This window comes from Amphibalanus amphitrite, unplaced genomic scaffold, assembly GCF_019059575.1.
Source record: "Amphibalanus amphitrite isolate SeventyFive unplaced genomic scaffold, NRLGWU_Aamphi_draft 000003F_arrow, whole genome shotgun sequence".
NCBI lineage: Eukaryota > Metazoa > Arthropoda > Thecostraca > Balanomorpha > Balanidae > Amphibalanus > Amphibalanus amphitrite.
This window is the reverse complement of record NW_024881500.1, coordinates 1,527,253-1,546,469: the sequence shown is the minus strand read 5'-3', so window position 1 is coordinate 1,546,469 and position 19,217 is coordinate 1,527,253. Positions and strand designations below refer to the sequence as shown.

Below are 19,217 nucleotides of genomic sequence, written 5' to 3'. Positions count from 1 at the left end.
AACCTGGCGTCTTTGTCACCGCCAGTGCCGAACCGCGCGCTGGAGCCGTACGACCCGTACGGTAACGACTCGCTACTGTACTCCTTCCCGCTGTACGACATCTTCATACCCGACTGGTACGTGGACAACATGACTGGTGAATACTGGATCGGCGTGGCCGAGTTCTCCAACACCACTGACGACGAGGTGAGGCAACGGTGGGGAGATGGTGGAGTGGGAAGGGAATGATAGACAGGATAGGGGTAGAAAACAGGTTGAGCGAAATGGAGAGAGAATGAAGGGAAATAAAGTGGAAAAGGAGCGAAGGGCGAGAGATTAAAAGATAAGTAAACCAATAAAATGAAAATAATTTATATCAGAACAATGGATCACAAATGACTGATGAAGAGAGTCACTGCCAACCAACCACTTTGCTTTCTTCAGCCATCGAATCCGACGTTTCTTCGCCTCCAGGAATTCTTCGACGACCCGTTGTCAGTGAACCTGACCATGTCTAACATGACGCGGGTGTATTCGACAAACTACACTGTACGGGTGTACACCTCGAGCTGCCTGTTCTACAACACGCTCAGTGACTCATGGGACAGCGACGGGTGCACGGTGAGATGTATTAATACTGTCGAAAACATAAACGTCGACGATTGATTGATCGACATTCGGGTCATATGTGAAGCACCAGATGTTAAGAAAAGTGAGAATTTGACGTCTCCTAAGAAGAGAAGGAACCTTTCGTTTTAGCCTCGCATTACGCATTAATGGTGATCTTGCATGATCTGACGACTGACGTCATTCATCTGACGACTGACGTTATTGTTTCAGGTGATTGACGCCAACCATAAGGCGACCATGTGTACCTGCAACCATCTGACTTCCTTCGGCTCAGGGTTCTTCGTAATGCCCAACGCCATCGACTTTGACTACGTGTTCGCTAATGCAGGTGTGTCCGGGAAAAAGAACTCATACTGTAATTCATATTTGTTTGTGTGCTCAAACGAAAGTAATCCCTGCAATCTGAAACCGAGTTGGTTACAAGATGAAACAACGGTTTAAAATACGGCGGAAGGTTTCGACCTGTCGAGCATATCAATGAAGACTTTCTTTCTTTCAGGTTTTATGGATAACCTATCGATATATCTCACGCTGATTATCTCCTTCGCTATCTACCTGATTTTGATGTTCTGGGCGAGATGGAAGGATAAGAAGGATCTTCAGCAGATTGGAGCCACGCCGCTGCCCGACAACCATCCGAGCCATAAGGTTGGTCAAATGCCGAGTCATGAGGCTGGTCCACCTGGATACTGGATCGTCGATATCACTTGTTAATACGTGCGAGACCGATTGTCGACGCTGAGTTGTCGAATGACGAATGCTCCATCAGCTCAATCCGGCTTATCACCTGCTCTTTCCCCCACAGTATCTATACGAAATCCTCATCATCACGGGCAGCAAAACCAACTCGGAGTGCGACAGCAAGGTGCAGTTCATCCTGTCGGGCGAGCGGGACGAGACGGACGTGCGCACGCTGGCCGACCCGCAGCGTCCGATCCTGCGCCGCTCGGCCACCGACAGTTTCGTGATGGCCACGCCGCGTCCGCTGGGCCAGCTGAGCTACCTGCGCATCTGGCACGACAACTCTGGCAAGGGCGGCGCCGCCTCCTGGTACCTCAACTTCATGGTGGTGCGCGACGTGCAGACCGGAGAGAAGTGGCAGTTTATCGCCAACAAGTGGTTCGCCGTGGAGGAGGGAGACGGACAGGTGAGACGGGGTGCGGGAGAAGTTCTCTGTGGATGTAAGGAGTAGGTGGAAGGTGGAGGGGGTGATGGATAGTTGAAGAGGGGAGGATGAGGGCCTCCTATTATGTAGAAAGTGAAAGTTACGTTTGGATATTGAGGAATAGGACAGAATAGCGAGACCGAAAAGAATGGCACAAAGCGAAAAAATTTGGTGAATGACGGTCACTTAGAGACGTTTACGTATCAGTTTTATTTGGACCTTACATAAAATCGCAGCGAAATGCCGGCTCACTACAGCATTTTGAGTTTTTCTGAACCGTTCACCGCCGATCGTTTCCAGATCGACCGTCTGCTGGCGGTGGCCGGCCGGGAGCAGATGCTGCAGTTCCAGCACCTCTTCAACACCAGCTCCCGGAAGAACCTGTCCGACGGCCACCTGTGGTTCTCGGTGTTCATGCGGCCGCCGCGCAGCCGGTTCACGCGCGTGCAGCGGGTCTCGGCCTGCATGGCGCTGCTGTACCTCTCAATGCTGGTGAACGCCATGTGGTACGGCCTGGTGCCGCAGCAGCCGGGCACCGGCTCCATCTCCTTCGGACCGTTCTCGCTTAGTCCGGAGCAGATCGGGGTCGGCGTCATGGCCAACCTGATCGTGTTCCCGCCGTCGTTCCTCATCGTGCTGCTCTTCAGAAAGTCGCGACCGCGGCGCCTCCACGAGAATCGCGTCGAACAGGCCGTCAAAAAACAAAGTGAGTAGCGATCTACTCGTCTTGGCTTAGAGACCATTAAGTGCAGCTTAAATAGTATGATTGGGAAATAAGGATTAATTAAAGCTAAATGAGCTGGCTCTCCGTAAAATCATTTGAATTGGTAATAGACTACATTACGATAAAATCGAATCCAGGAAAGGTATGCGTCTCACAAATTTCTTCATATGGTTTCCAGGAGAGGAACAGATAAAATCTGGGAAGTTCCAGGATGAGCCGGCGAGGGCCAAAACGGCGAAAAGGACCGAAGACCCCTCAGAAAATGGCGAAGATGATGAAGATTCTATGAGACCTTCTGCAAAAGCTCAGCCTAAAAAGAAACCCTTCTCCTTCCCATGGTGAGTTTTTACACGAACAGTGTTACCTTTTTAAAGCCAGATCTTGTCTGAGACCAGTGTGGCTTTCGTCAGTTTCTTACCGTGGCAAGTTACAAAAAAAGAGCAATAAGCCTTCACGGCTCCAACCATTTTTCTCAACAGGTGGTGCGTGTACATCGCCTGGTTCCTGACGTTCGCCAGCATGGGCGCCAGCATCTTCTTCCTCTGGGCGTACGGCATCACGTTCGGCAACGAGAAGACCACCAAGTGGCTGACCTCGCTGATGATCTCGTTCATCTCGTCCGTGCTGCTGACACAGCCCATCAAGGTCGGCTCACGGCTGCAATACTTTTAGTGCATAGATCTGCGGGGCCTCGTGATCATGGCAACTTTAGCAAATGTACTTAAGCATTGTTTGAAATTCAATATGATAGAAGAGTCAGGGTTCCAACTGATACATCTTTCGTTAACTTGAAGAATATTCCTCTAAGGTGACTCTTGCTGCCAAATTCGTCAGCGCACCAAATAACTAATGCATTTGGAGTCGAATCCAGAATACAACGATTGAACGTGTCTTTCGATTGTTTCACTGATGAAGGCCTGTGGCCGATTTATTTGGAAACATTTAAATCTATATAATTCTAACCATAGACCTCTGTATACATGGACTGGACACAGAAAATCCGGCCATGACCACAACGGCCCTAAAAGTAAATGCTTATAACTCGAGAGTCAGTTCACCTACGACATCCATTTTTTCACCACCGCGGCGCATAGCCCCATTCATTGAAAATGATGGGGATCATCCGCCGCACCGATGCGGTGTAACGGGGGAGCACCAGCACGTGGCGCGTGAGAGATGTTTGTGAAAATGGCGTGACAGTATCTCGGGAACGGCTTGACCGAATGAGTCCAGATTTGGCACACAGCTAGGTATTACACACCTGCCAATAACGCATGTCCCAATTTTGAGGTGCCGATGCACGCAAAATCCCAATTGCAGGTGCCGGTGCGACTGCACGTGCGCACGTGCACACCCCTTGTTCATATCTTGGAAACTAGCCGCCCGATTTAGCTGAAATTTTGCATATACCCAAGTGTCTTATAACCATTGCTGGTGTTTGTCTCAATGTTGAGGTGCCGCTGCACGTGCGCACGTGCGCACCCTTCCATTATATCTCGGAAATAAACAGTCCCATTTCGTTGAAACTTTGAATACAACCATGGTCCCCACAACTACCGCTTATTCACACCTGAATAGTTGATATCATAACTAAAAATAACAACAAACGACTTAAAACTGTTGATCGTGTAATCCAACAGATTATGATCGTTGTAGTTGTATGCGGATAAATATCCGGTAGTTGGTGAGCATTTGAGCTAATTTCCTATGCTGTTGTATTCTAGGATACTTGTTCTCAAAAACAGTATAACGTTAAATCGGTTTTATTGCTCTGAAAGGGGATAAAAGTGCAACGCTCATGACGGACCGTCTTAAATAAATTCGTCTTAATGACGGCGACGGAAAAGAGCACGTGACTTTCTGTAAAGTATCATTAGCATTATTCCCAGACCTACGTGTTTTGTCATAAAATAGGCATAAAGCAAGGCATAAAGTTGGAATTGTATATTTAAGTTTCGCTTTTAAGTGTTTCATATTGAGGACTTATCAAGTTTCGGTTGAATAATTGGTGTCGGTGTGCATACAAACTGATACGTTATTAAATGTCACAAGTAGAAGGTTATTTGTTGAACAATTGTTCGTTTTTTAGCTGCATTTTGGAGAAGACCATTTACCTACAAGAGCCCACAGGAAGAGCAAGCAAACGTTCCTGATTGACGCATCGTTACATCTATACACTGTGGTTCCATCCACCCTTAGCCAGATCCTTCCAGGCGTGAGTAATGCTTTATAACTTGCTTCATTGTTATTTGTCTTTGCTGCTTTTTCTCTGGTATGTTTGCTCGCCAAAGTCGGTATTCAATAAACCAGATTAGTTACTGCACTGCCTGCCATGGTTGGAAGGCATGCTCGTAGACAAGATAATCAATGTCATCGAATTCGAATCAATCTATTTGTAAGTGTCTTTGATTAAACTGTAAAATAGCAATCTTGACGCATTTACATTCATTATTACTTTTAAGTCGTTTGCCTCTCAATGCAGATGTGCTTGTAGGACGTAGGTTAATATCAAGTATCACTGTGTAAAGGCAGTTTTGCAATACATAAATCTATCCGAAACCTCAATTTTACAAACACATTTACTTGTTCTTGTCATGCTATCGTAATGACTTTGTGGATCATGCTTGGCGAGGGCCGCTTGTTCTTAAAAGTAAAAGATTACCGCCAAGCACACATTATCCTATAAAGTGTGACCGACATACTTTTTTCTCTATTTCTTTCAGTGACGCCACTCACAGAGATAGTCAACGAGCCGCCAACGAACAATGCCCCCAGGATAGCACATCATCGAAATGCCAACTCCAGGAGCAGCAGCAGTCGCCGACATGATGTAGGAGGGAAAATTGATCAGCAGTGTTCGGTGCTTGCTGAAGAGTACAGTGACCTCATTAAGCACTATTTGGCACAGTGAGGCTGATACAGCCTTTGCTCCCGGGTGTAGCCCACGATGCAGCTCCACAGGCTGACCTGATGTGGAGAATCATTGCCTACAGCGTCGTTCATCGGGATGCGTGGACGGAACACTGGAGCACGCAGCCGCTGTCCTAACGATCCCGCTCTCCGCCATCTGGCTGCTCCAGCGGTAGCTACGTGCGACTGTCAGCTGACCGCTGCATAGCCCCGCACAGGCCGTAGTAGCAGGGATCGAGCCGGCTCCGGTCGCCGCCCAGCAAACTATTCTGCCGGCCAAGGTCCTCACCGAGTTGTACGGCGCACGCTCTCTAAAAGAGTGGCCCATTTAGGACATGATAGAAAAGGAGCGACAAGATCGGCCGCAGTGTCCGGTAGGCCGGCGAGGCCGAGTCGCTCCGCCGATCGAGCAACTGCTGACGCCTTTGAATCTAGGCAACTCCTGGCTGGAGGCGCTGCGGCCCAAGTGTAGCGCCTGACGGCTGACGGCAGCACAATACAGCTGCAATGGGCCCCAGCCCACTGTGGACTCGCCGACAACGAGAGGGCGGACGCCCTGGCCAAGGAAGCGGCCGGGCTGTCCCAGCAGATGACCCCGGTTGACGTCCGCACCCTCACGCAGGTCGTTGCGCGGTCCACCAAGAAGAGGTGGCAGGTGGACTGGCCAGCTGGCTAGTATCGCACCGTCATGGGGGACCACGACCCACGACATCCAATGCGGCCTTGGCCACCGGCTACATGGCCCACAAGGGTCGTGTATCGGCTAAACGCTACCGCGTGTACTTTTCTGTCATCATTTTGACGAACACCCAGACCGCACAAGGGACACTGCATGATGATCCAGTTTAGCAACCAAGAGCTCAGTAGCCGTCAGCGCCATATGAATGGAATGCCATCCCGCTTCATCCTTCTTCCCATTTTCATCCTACCGCCATCGGTGGTGGAAGACTATGACCTGCACCAGCACTTATCCGCGGACATCCAACAGCTCTGTGTAAGCCATTACATTGTTGGGCATAGCCACTGTTGGGCTCTTGCTATTATTACAGCGGATTTCAAGGAACCTTTTCGAGAAGTGCAATAAGTGCTCGACCATTGGCGGGTCGGTGAGCCGTGTGACGCGGGAAAGCATATACTCTCTAGCACATCTTTTTCGAGTGCCCTGTCTTCATGGTGACTGATTGGGGAAAAACGGCACCTCTTCCACCCGAACAAGCACCCAACAGCTCTTCCCGGGATTGGGCGGTTCAACAGTGAGCCAGTTTTCTCGAAAAAAAATCGCACAGCTAATTGATAAAGCGTCCGCGAGTGAATCCTGCATTGTTGTTAGCTCTGTTGTTTGCTTTGCTGTTTGTCATGTGAAAATGCTACATCGTGCAGCTAACCGATGAGTGGGTACCTACTGGTTGATGAGCTGGATTTTTTTCGGTGCTGAAGAACTATCAGCTATGTATACCTAAGTGTGCTCAGTCTGATCTGCAATACATATATTTTACAATGCATGTGCTTTTACTGCCAATTAACTTCATCGTTATACAGAAGTTCAGTCCCGTTCGAAAGCAAATTTCTAGGATACCAAGTGTATAAGTCGCTAGTGGTTAAGCTATGGAGTACATTGCTGCGTAGAAGATCTCAGCAGAACGGAACTGCTAGTTTCCGAGCTACCAATTAGGGTTGCGCGCGTGGCGCGTGCGCACGTGCAGCGGCACTTCGAGCTTGTGACGAGAATCAGAAACAGTTAGCTTTGCTCTTGGGGAGGCATAGACAAAATTCCAGCTTAATCGGACGGATACTTTCCAAGATATAAGCAAGGGGTGTGTACGTGCGCACGTGCAGCCGCACCTGATAATGCAGAAGTTCAGTCCAGTTGGGAAATAAGTTTCTAAGATCCGCAAATGTATAAGTCGCCAGTGGTTATGGAGTACATTGCTGCGTAGAAGATCTCAGCAAAACAAAACGGAACCGCTAGTTTCCGAGCCACGAATTGGGGTGCGCGCGTGGCGCGTGCGCACGTGCAGCGGCAATTCAAGCTTGCGATGAGTATCAGGAACGTTTAGCTTGGCTCTTAGGGAGGCAGATACAAAGTTTCAGCTAAATCGGGCGGCTAGTTTCCAAGATATGAACAAGGGGTGTGCACGTGCGCACGTGCAGTCGCACCCCTTGCTTGAGGTGTGAACCAGCAATGGTTGTTAGGCTGTTGCCGTATACAAAATTTGAGCGAAATCGGACGAGTAGTTTCTGAGATACAAAAAAGGGGTGTGCACGTGCGCACGTGCATCGGCACCTCAAAATTGGGACATGCGTTATTGGCAGGTGTGTAATACCTAGCTGTGTGCCAAATCTGGACTCATTCGGTCAAGCCGTTCCCGAGATACTGTCACGCCATTTTCACAAACATCTCTCACGCGCCACGTGCTGGTGCTCCCCCGTTACACCGCATCGGTGCGGCGGATGATCCCCATCATTTTCAATGAATGGGGCTATGCGGCGGTGAAAAAATGGATGTCGTAGGTGAACTGACTCTCGAGTTATAAGCATTTACTTTTAGGGCCGTTGTGGTCATGGCCGGATTTTCTGTGTCCAGTCCATGTATACAGAGGTCTATGTTCTAACATAACATAGGTGCCTACATATTTTTGGAACATAAGAAAGGTCGTGTGATTATACATATTTTCAAATTGTTATTTTTACTTGAATTAATGTCTGCCATTTCACTAGCCGCTAATATGCCCTTTGTAACATACAGGTGCTCCTCACGGCGATGTTTGTATCGGCCGTCTGTAAGAAGCTCGACGACGGCCATGACGATATTGATGACGACGAAAAGGACCCAGAGCTACAGCCGGATGAGGAGTGGATGCACGTGCCACGTGAGTCGTACTTTCGCGGGCGTTGATGTCGCTCGGGGAGATCGAAAAAAAACTTGATAAATAAACTTAAAAAAAGAGAAAAATAGTGTACAAAGTGGCAACCGAAACGAGTCAAAGCAGAGAGTAATCAAGGATAGGGACAGTGGGAAAAGAAAAGAAAGGAAACATAATGCCAGTTTGTCACTTCACCGCTTAATATTTCCACAGGTAAGAAGAACACCGACCGTAAGGTGAAGTACCAGCCGGTGGACCCGGCCAAGATCGAGGCCGCCAAGCGGGAGCGACAGAAGGAGATAAAAATGTGGGACATCCTGCAGGAAATGGCCGCCTACGCCTTCTTCCTGTGGGTGCTGCTCACCATCAGCTACGGCACGCGCGACCCCAACTGTTACCTGATCCGAGAGTCGCTGGAGAATCACTTCCTGCAGCCCAACGACTTCATGCTATCATTTAATGCGGTAAGTCTCCAGCATTAGTTGCTTTGCTAAATCGAATAATCAAAGTAAACATTTGCTTTATAACGTATGCTTGAGATAAGCTGGTACAGTTCGCGCTAATGCCTGGTGCATTATTGCTGCTTTTACAAGCAGGAGCTGTTGTAACTGGTAGGCAGACAACTGAACCAGTGACAACTGAACCAGGGACAACTGAACCAGTAAAACTGAACCAGGGACAACTGAACCAGTAAAACTGAACCAGGGACAACTGAACCAGTGACAACTGAGCCAGTGACAACTGAACCAGCGACAACTGAACCAGTGACAACTGAACCAGCGACAACTGAACCAGGGACAACTGAACCAGTGACAACTGAACCAGTGGACAACTGAACCAGTGGACAACTGAACCAGTGGACAACTGAACCAGTGACAACTGAACCAGTGACAACTGAGCCAGTGACAACTGAGCCAGTGACAACTGAACCAGTGACAACCGAACCAGTGACAACTGAACCAGTGACAACTGAACCAGTATGACAACTGAACCAGTGACAACTGAACCAGTGACAACTGAACCAGTGACAACTGAACCAGTATGGCAACTGAAACAGTGGACGACTGAACCAGCGGACAACTGAACCAGTGGACAACTAACGTCGTACTGCGCTGTATATAGGTATAAGGTAGCGCGTGGCTGGATGGACGGTCTGTGCCAATCTGCCGGTCTGCCAATTGATCTGTGTCCGATCTATTAGAGTGTCCGTCCGAGAGCCGTACGGCGGCTGACAGGGCTGACAGAGCCTGGTGGTCGCGAACTGGTGTGGTAACCGTTACGCCCACCTGGGACGCCCGAATAGTTAGCAACGTATAAATAATATTCACTTTGATGGCCTAACTCGGGACAGACAGGGCACGCAACGTGGGCTTGGCAGAGTTCAGCCCGCCTGGGCCCAGAGGAATCTCCGGTATATAAATGGATTCACTGCTCGGGCTTACATCGGACTTACGCCAAACGTCGCACAACTAGGGCTAAACAACGGCCGTCCTGAGCTCGCCGAGAGGCCCAGAGGGCATACCTCCGGCAGAGCATAGGCTTTAGTCGGCGTTTTTGTGTCCTTTAGCCCAAGCGCTAGCCGACTTTAGTCCAAGCGCTAGCCGACTTAAGCCCGACTAAAAATCTCGGGCAAGCCGCACTTCAGCCTGCTTGGGCCCGGAGTAAAATTGCTCGCTGGGCTACTGGTTAGTGGTTCAGTTGTCACTGGTTCAGTTGTCCACTGGTTCAGTTGTTACTGGTTCAGTTGTCACTGGTTCAGTTGTCCCTGGTTCAGTTGTCACTGGTTCAGTTGTCACTGGTTCAGTTGTCCCTGGTTCAGCTGTCACTGGTTCAGTTGTCCCTGGTTCAGTTGTCACTGGTTCAGTTGTCCTGGTTCAGTTGTCACTGGTTCAGTTGTCATGGAACCGTTGTAACTGAGCCTGACATGCAATTTACACACAATTGTGTCGTGCCATCGGAGAGTCTCAGGTGTGTTTTGTCCATCCATTCCAGGTTCGAAACACGAGCCGTTTCTGGAATTGGACTCGCTCGGTGATGGTTCCCCAGCTGAAAATCGACACAGACTACTCGGGACAAAAACCACGTGGCAAGGAGAAGAACCTCATCAGCGACAGAGTCCATCTGTTGCTAGGCAACGGGGTGATGCGACAGGTCCGCATCAGAGAGGAGAGTAAGTTACAAAGATGCGACCACCTCATTTCCGTGTTCCTCCCTCGCACATAGCAGCTAGGTGTCCGGAATGCCTTGTAAATGAAAAACCAAGCTTGTTTCATGAAATGATGTACTGCTTTGAAGGCATATGTTTCAAATTTAAGTGAAAATTCCATGGGTGCAGCGGCACCTGAGAAAAAAAAAATAACGGCCATCGAAAAGGTTTTCTATTTTCTGAAACATACCTGTATTGCGGCGGCTACTATTCGTGAACTGCTGCGTGTTTAGAACCACATTTGCAATGGAAAGTGCGTAGAAAAGTTTGACGAATGGTACTATAAAATCATCTTGTTTTTTAAATACAGTGCATGGCTCTGGAACCCTATCTTGACCATAATCCCGTGGCGTTTCAGACACATGCCGCGTACCTAAGGTGATGCGGAACCTCACCCGCGAGTGCCACAAGTTCAGCAACTTGTTATACGAGGAGAGCGGCGACTTTGGCCTGGGCTGGAACGCCTCTCTGGCCCACCGGCGACCGTTCAACCTGAAGGAGTACCGTCACAGGAGCGCCTCCAGCCTGGACTCGTACCCGTTCTGGGGAGACCTCGGCTGGTACGGCGGCGGAGGGTGAGTGACATTGGATCTCCGGGGTTCATGCGTATAGGTAGCATATTCGCGTTCATAGGTAAGCGTATATCTGATGGGCATATTCATGTACTGATATGCACCAGCTAAATAAGTGGCAAGAAACCATGTCCCCGCAGTGCCATGCGTCTCTTTTATCATAGATTGTAGCTATTAACCCGGCAGGCGGTGGGCCTACCAGCCACCTTCCACGCGGTGGGGGGGGGGGGCTCTTTTTTGCCCCCCCCCCCCCCGTATCTCCGAAACTACTGGACGGATCCGAAAAATTCAAACGGCGTTTGATAGCCCTGTCAAATTTGTCGAGGGAAACCAAATTTCATTGACCTCGGGGTCACCGATGACGTCACAGGTCAGGTCAAAGATAAAATGTTTCACCGTTCACAGGGCTTCTAGGGAAAGCGCTATAACACCGAGTAAAACGCATTTTGTCGAAAATCAGCGATAAGGCGTCAGTTGTCTAGTACATATGTTGCTATTAGAGGTCACTGGTCATACCAGGTCAGGTCACAGGTCAGGTCACCAAAGGTCACCAAGGGTCACCACATGAGCCCAACTTTACTAAGGTTATGTGATGCATGTTTTATGGCCAGTTTTTCATTTCCAACTCAATGGTGTTGGTTATAAGAGCATCAGGCACGGTTTAGGCCACTTTCTGGTGGAGGTCAGGTCAAGGTCAGGTCAAAAAAGGTCAAATTTCAAAGTTGATATTTTTGCACAAAATGGGTATCGATTCGATGCAGCTTGTCACGAGGAGTCTAATGGTGGTCTTTGTTTTGCGCTACGAGGTCTAGAATTGCCAAAAATTGAGTTTGAAAATTTGACGTCATCAATTTTGAACAGTTTTTTCGCTATAACTTGGCCAAAAAACGAGGTATCGATCTCAAATTTGGTATGTAGATAGAAGGCGGTAGGGACTATCACATATATTCCGGTTTTTTCGAAATTCGAAAAACTTTTTGGATTTTTTGGCTATTATATTCAAAAAATCTATTTTTTGATTTTTGGGGGTCAAAATTCGAAAAATTCGAAAAACCGAAATAGTAGTTTTGTAGCCCTTTTGATTCTACACCTTTTATGTCTAAAACATTTTTCTGTATCTCTAAAGCTGTAGGCTTGACAGCTCTTCCCGCGAAACCTTTTTTTGGGTCGAAAATGGCAAAAATGACGTCACTCTTTCGTCATTAGCGGCCAACCTATCATGGCCTTTGGAAAAATTTTTGGTCACCATGTGCGCTAGCTGCTCCCGGGAGGATACTGAAAGTTTGGTGACGATCGGCGCAGCGGTTCTCGAGATATATCGAAAAAAGTAAAGGGGGGGCAAAAAATTGCCCCCCCCCCCCCACCGCCTGGAAGGTTAAATATCGCTAATGTTCCTCAGGTTTCAATGTTTTAACATGCAACGAGCCATTGACAAAGCACCTTCTATTGCATATAAATATGGGCAAAATATTTTGTCACGCACACACAGCCTTGACAGAATTCTCGCTCTTCTGAGGACCAACGCGACTGTACTGTGTCCCCTCCCGTGTGTCTACAGCTACGTCGTGGAGCTGAAGGGCAGTCGAGCTCGTCTTATCAGCGAAATGTGGCGGCTCCAGGAACAGCAGTGGATTGACGAAAAGACCCGTGCCGTGTTCATCGAGTTCTCGCTGTTCAACGCCCAGGTCAACCTGTTCGTCGGCTGCACAATTGTCGCAGAGTTCGGACCGGATGGTGAGTGAGAAATGGTAGAGGTCATGTCTCAAGCATGGTACTTGTGGAACGCCCGTGGGAACTATTTCGGAGCAGTGCGACATTATGCAAGCATTATGCAAATATTTCTGCATGAAATAAGCGTCAGCTGCGTGCATATGACCTCAGGGTGGCTGATTCATATGAGTTTCGTTTGTTTGAAATGGTAAGCAGCATGAGCAGCGCTCGCGATGGACATTCTAGTAACGACTCTTCCCCGTGTCCTTTCAGGCGGAATAATCCCATTCTTCAAGTTCCAGCCGGTTCGTCTCCAAACTTATAACTCTGGCTTCGGACTGTTTGTACTCATTTGTGATGTGAGTACGTCGACGAAAACTGAAACCGTGGCACTTCATTGACGTTATTTTACCATTAAGCTAGAATGGTTGATGGTAATCACAGTAAATCTCATAGTATCGTTTAGGATGAGTTTGCTAATATTACATCAACTACCTTAGAACGAGTGGGCCTCGATACAATCCTCAAGAAAGCGAGGAACAAATTAAGAACATCAACACTGACCCACTGAATCAACTCTACATTAATTGAGATGCTATAAACTAGACGCGTGTTCAAACCCAAGGTAAAATTATGCGATACTCTGTCTACACCAAGGTGTACAAAACTGCCTATAAGATCACGATGAAACAAACTCCTCTTGCAGGTAACTTTTGTCATCTTCATTATTTACTACACCGTGCGAGAGGTCAAGAGAGCGAAGAAGCAAAAGGGTCAATATCTGAACGACCCTTGGAACTACCTTGAACTAACGGTCATCACTTTGGGGTACACCTCTGTTGTATTCTACCTCTATAGGTAAGGCGCGTCGTGAAACAGTCCTTCGTGAACTCATATCTGCCTGAAATCAACCCCTGCTCTTTTCGCTCCTACTCATTACCTCTATACCTTCGTCACTTTCATGATATTGATTACCCATCGCTACGTGACACATGCATTCGGCTAACGGCATTTATTGTGTCTATCGTTTGTGTCTATTGACTGTTGTTTATAGTGACTTTTTTTGTTTATAGTTGTTTAATTGTATCTAAGCCTTTCTTTAGTAATCTCCCTTGACGTTATGAGCCAAAGCATCAGAATTACGCAAACGTAGTTAGCTGAAAAACTAGACCGTCATGCATGCTTATAAACAACGGTGTTCTGATATGAGGGGCTCACCGTCGCGTTTCAGACTGTTTATGGCGAATCGAATCATGGACACATTCAAGGAAACTCGCGGAAGAGGCTACATTAAACTGCAATTCGTCAACTACCTAGACGAGGTAAGTTAAATAAGCGTGCTATTTGTGAATGAATGATCCTTATGATAAGTGACGTCCCACACAAGGCCGCAAACCCGAACGACAACTGATTGCCGATGCGATTTTTGCAGACCTTTGGATACATCATAGGTTTCTTGGTCTTCTTTGGCACACTGAAGTTCATCAAGCTTCTGAGGTTCAACAAGCGGATGGGCTTCCTCACTTCGACATTGAAACAGTGCGCTGGAGACCTAGTGGGATTCATTGTCGTCTTCGTAGTGGTAAGTTGGCGAAGCGTGCACAGATGAGGAATGAAATGGGCTCAGACATTATCAGGTCACGGTACAGTCATTACTATCTAGGAATGTTCTTCGTTTATGGTTTTACGCGGAATAGGCACTCTTACGTTCAATTTAGTACCCATTTGGAGACATTTTCGTCATTTTAAGAACACACTTTTTACTGCTTCAGCATAGTACATTTTAAGCAGTTTTCGAAGAATTTCAAGTTGACTGTGTTCTACAAAAGCGGAACTAAAAAGACGTAATTTAGTAGAGCTATAGTGTAATGATCATCATTTTATATAGTGTAACGACCATCATTTTCTACGTTTTCAGATTTTCGTGGCCTTCAGCAGCACCTTCTTCCTGCTGCTCGGATCGATGATGGCCGACTTCACAAACATTATCGCCAGCGTGGAGGCTTCATTCGCCATGATGCTGGGAAAGTTCGACTTCATGGGGATCTCGGCAGCCAACCGGGTCCTGGGTCCACTCATGCTCTTCACCTTCACAATCTCTATGACGTGTATCTTCATCAATATCTTCCTGACGGTCATCATTAAAAGCTTCCAGGAGGTGAGTTTCCAGGAGGTTTGGATACATTTTTCTTGCGCTACTGTAGATTAATCCTGCTAAAGTCTATCATTCTGTGCGAAAATGAGTTTTGTGACTGACGCTATATGCCGTTTGTTTCAGGTAAAACTGGATCTGATGAAGCAGGGTAACGAGTACGAGGTGATCGAATTCCTGGTGAACCGCATGAAGCTGATGACCGGTATCGGAAAACCAAAACTGAACAACGTCGGGCCCCTGGCGCCTACTTCGACAGATGAATCGGTAAGCAAGAGTCTGTGAATAAACACGCATCAACTGGGTCCAACAATGAATCATTTTTACGATAACAGTTAATTTGAAATGACTCCAGGGCCCAGTTTCACCAAGTGGGGTAATTTCGGCATGGGGTAGATTTCCATTCTGCCCCATGGGGTAAAATCCAGTTTCACCAGCTCAAACTACCCCCATGGGGTAGTTTCGGCATCTCTTGTGAATGTTTGCTAAGCAAGCAGCATCAGCAAAACAACGGAACGTTTTGATTGGTCGAGAATTTCATTTCACGACGGCGTGAAATGAAGAACACATTTGATTTGGCTTCTTGTATTTGTCTACCAATCACCTTGGTAACGATGGCACCATGGCACCTCAGTTTCCAAGATTCACAACTTTATTGAGAAAGGAATGCAATGCACAACCGCGAATCTTGATGGATGGATATGATGGATGATGGATGGATACAGAACAAAAGGCATGTTTTATTATCGAATAGTATCAAATGTTTCAAAATTAATTAGTGTTTTAGTAAATTAGATGTTCAGATGAGATGTTTTAGATTACATTAGATGTTAAATTAGATTAGATGTTAAGTGTTTTATAATAAGAATATTTTAGTAAATTAGTGCATGTTTTAGTATCGATTGCTTGGTATTTTTGACGACTTTTAACTACAAATCTTTTGCACCAGATGCTTTTTATTTCTAATGTGCATTACAAAATACATACGGTACAGATGCACGGCACGGCCCTCGCCCGTATAGGGGGGGGGGGGTCGAACGGACCCCCCCCCCATGGTTTTTCGCAAATAACTCGCGTAAAAAGCGGCCGATCGCGACGAAACTTTCAGTACCCTCGCGTTCATCAATTTTACACCTACCCTAAAATTTTCATGACCCTGACCCAAATGACCTTTGACCTGTGACCTACTTTTCGAGACCATGTTTGGCCGGAATCGCGATTCGGCGTATGTCGGCTCGCATTAGCCGCGCGTTTGCAGTCTTTTCGTGGTTTCAAGCGTTCAAACATGTGATATGATGTTGCCCCCATGCATTAGGGTGGGTGTCAAGGTCACCTGAAGGTCAGGTCAGGTCATTGACCTTTGATGACCTCGGTTCACTTTTTCGAGTTTTACATGTTTCTAGACCAGTTTTTGGAGCTGAGTTCGAATTTAGCAACCATATGAACATTTACGAAGTAGTTTTGGTGCCTTCGTAACATGTTACGAAGCTGTTAGAGGCGGTTGCCACCTACTACGAATACCCTTACTGGTTGACCTGACCTGACCTGACCCGACCTGGCCTAAATGCATGAAGACATCATCTGTGATCAAAACTAACATGATATTCGTGATCAGCACCCCAAAAAAACCCATAACAGCCACACTTCACGACGTTCTAACAGGTCCCGATTTTCCCGACTTTTGGGTCATTGACCTGACCTGCAAGGTCAACCAATGACCTAGGACCTTAAAATTGGGCATCATCGGCTTCCTCTCGTCACGAGCAACACGCTCGTTTTTTCCGCGAAGCTCTAGCTCGATCAGGGGCGAAACGGCAAGGGGAGGGTCCAACGGACCCCCCCCCCCCCTTATACGTTCGCGGCTGGAAAAACACCAATACGGGCGAGGGTTAACGCAACTTTATTGAGATATGCACAACAAAGACAAAAATGAAAAACAGATATGGAAAGTATCGAATCCACTTGGCCTGATATTTTCAACAACGGCTTATTACGAATTACTTGCACCATATGCTTTTTATTTCTAATGAGAATTACCTAGGTATGCACGACACATCCTCTTGCTGATTTAGGTACGGCATTTTTATCTTGAGTTCAGTTGTTAGCGTCTTGACATTTGTTGGATATTTGGACATTGACCGTAAGGCATATTATATGTAGGTAGTAGGTACCTCAAATGATAATTCGAATAGATCACACAAGTTGAAGTACTATGAATCTATGATCATTTCAACAAGGCACAGCGTCAGCATGTAACCACCGTGAAGAATGTGCGTTTTTATTGTTTATATTTCAAGGCTTCCTCATCCGGTATTCAAGGTCACTGTTGAAGGAAACCCTTTAATAGCTAAAAAAGTAAAATTCCCGGCATTCAGCTATGGGCGACATCTATAATACTTGTTTTCGTCTTGCAGATCACAAGAATAGGTGGCGCAGGCTACATGCAGTAAAATACTTGGATGAAACTTGAAGTATGTTATGAATAATGCATACTCAAACTTGACAGGTGATTGGTCTTCAATAAATGATGTTCTGATTATTGTTTTACTGTCAATTCTTGCTCACAATTGGTATTATATTCACAAATTACCCCACGAATGTCTGCCGTAATTTCGGTCGGATATTTGGGGTAGAACCGACGACAGCCAGCTGATTGATTGGCTTGTTCAGTTGCTCACGGACCGTGAGCATCTGTTTGCATGGCAAATTTGGGGTAAAATAAGAACTGCCCCATGGGGTAGTTTGGAAGTGTCCAATCAGAACCTACCCCATTTGGTGAAACTGGTTTGGGGTAGTTTCGCCGAAACTACCCCAAACAGAGCTTGGTGAAACTGGGCCCTGCACTCCATAGACGATTTTCATGTTTTCTTTTACCAAATCACGTTCAGATATTGCCATCACTTGGATTTCCATAATGTGCTAAAGATCCTGATTCATCCGCCGCTACAGAAAAAGGATCCGTCCAACCAGTTTCCCGAAAAGGTTGACCAGCTGCTGAACCACGTCAACGATTTCTACTTTGAAGGGAAGATGGACCTCAACAATAAGTCGTGGCTGAAGAAAACTATCAAAGTGAGTGGGAACAAGGACGCGTGGATGACAGCTTCACGTCGTCAAATGGTTTGTCACTCGCCAGACTTTCGAACAGTCTCGATAAAAAAGGCCTATAAATATGTGTCGATTGATCACGTCCCCTGGTCATCGACATACAATTCAAATATTGACTTTTGAAAACCCTTCACAGATGGAGAAACAAGGTGCCAGCGAATGAATTCGGCAATGAGGCTCAACAAGTGAGGAGCGTCGGCACTCGGCCTACAACAGAATATGACCGGAGATCGATAACACGGAAAAGGAACTGAGAAACACGCATGACTAGGCTCGACTCGGTGAAAGCGGACAACGTGTGTATTTGTGTCTTTTGTTTAGCATCATACCATGTAATCGATACAAGTCAGATGCATAGAATTCGCGTGTAGTTGGAATCTAATTCTACATAAATATGTTTCCAGCGCTTTTGTTTGGTATTACCATATACGTAAACTGAAATGCTTATTAGGACGCTTTACGAAAAAATAATGTTTACATTTAAAGACGCTTATTTGGAATGTGCAGCTTACGTGTAACCATTAAGTGCCGTTAAAACAATGCAGAAAAAGAGCACCGTGAACCACATTTGCACATGAGGTCGAGGATTGACAACTGGTAAAACCAGGCACCATGGAATAAGTATTTTACAATTTGTGTTTGTTCAAATACATGTTGTTTTTGGCTGTTGCTTTTACATCTGTCATAAACTGTATCGCGCTAAAAGGAAGGATTGTTGCAGCATGCATCACCGGTTCATGATTTGAAAAACGTTAAAAATGGATAATTTTAAAATAGAGCTGGTACTTTATTGCTCGTTTGAAGTAGTCCAACGAGTTGACTTTTTAGTAAAACGGACGCATTTTTGTATTCACGCTGCTTTTAAAAGTATAAAAAAACTAAACTTCGCTCAGAAAATAATTTAGCAAGTGATCGCAACTCCATCTGGGAAAATAGATAAAGTCTCTCATTTTCTCCGTCGCCAAACGGATCTGTTACTCCCCTACACAATTGACTCGGGCGAAGTCTGTGGCATCTGGCCGCCACAGGAAGATAGAGCTACGGCAGGAAACAACATCCAAACCGTGCTGGACAGATTGTCTTGGTTATTCATATCGAATCAGCCTAATACGAGTGGTAGGAAACGAGCGTAAAATGGCAGAAAGCATGACTTGATTTTAAAGCTCGGCAATGTCGATCCGATTCCGGCCAGAACTA

General features: G+C 46.7%; 1 protein-coding gene across 1 annotated transcript in view; it reads left to right on the top strand.

Annotated features, from left to right (window-relative positions):
* Positions 1-18,445, top strand: part of LOC122370418 — a 65,085-nt gene extending 46,640 nt beyond the window's left edge. Inside the window, exons 52-72 of the mRNA XM_043346077.1 lie at positions 26-186; positions 454-600; positions 820-937; positions 1,109-1,257; positions 1,415-1,756; positions 2,075-2,480; positions 2,677-2,836; positions 2,978-3,143; positions 8,155-8,278; positions 8,486-8,736; positions 10,265-10,442; positions 10,837-11,053; positions 12,609-12,784; positions 13,034-13,119; positions 13,467-13,618; positions 13,992-14,082; positions 14,193-14,342; positions 14,679-14,918; positions 15,039-15,179; positions 17,862-17,984; positions 18,157-18,445. Of these exons, the coding sequence (XP_043202012.1) occupies positions 26-186; positions 454-600; positions 820-937; positions 1,109-1,257; positions 1,415-1,756; positions 2,075-2,480; positions 2,677-2,836; positions 2,978-3,143; positions 8,155-8,278; positions 8,486-8,736; positions 10,265-10,442; positions 10,837-11,053; positions 12,609-12,784; positions 13,034-13,119; positions 13,467-13,618; positions 13,992-14,082; positions 14,193-14,342; positions 14,679-14,918; positions 15,039-15,179; positions 17,862-17,984; positions 18,157-18,183 (3,605 nt within the window). The 3' untranslated portion in view covers positions 18,184-18,445. The remainder of the gene's footprint in view (positions 1-25; positions 187-453; positions 601-819; positions 938-1,108; positions 1,258-1,414; positions 1,757-2,074; positions 2,481-2,676; positions 2,837-2,977; positions 3,144-8,154; positions 8,279-8,485; positions 8,737-10,264; positions 10,443-10,836; positions 11,054-12,608; positions 12,785-13,033; positions 13,120-13,466; positions 13,619-13,991; positions 14,083-14,192; positions 14,343-14,678; positions 14,919-15,038; positions 15,180-17,861; positions 17,985-18,156) is intronic.
* Positions 18,446-19,217: the final 772 nt, after the last annotated feature.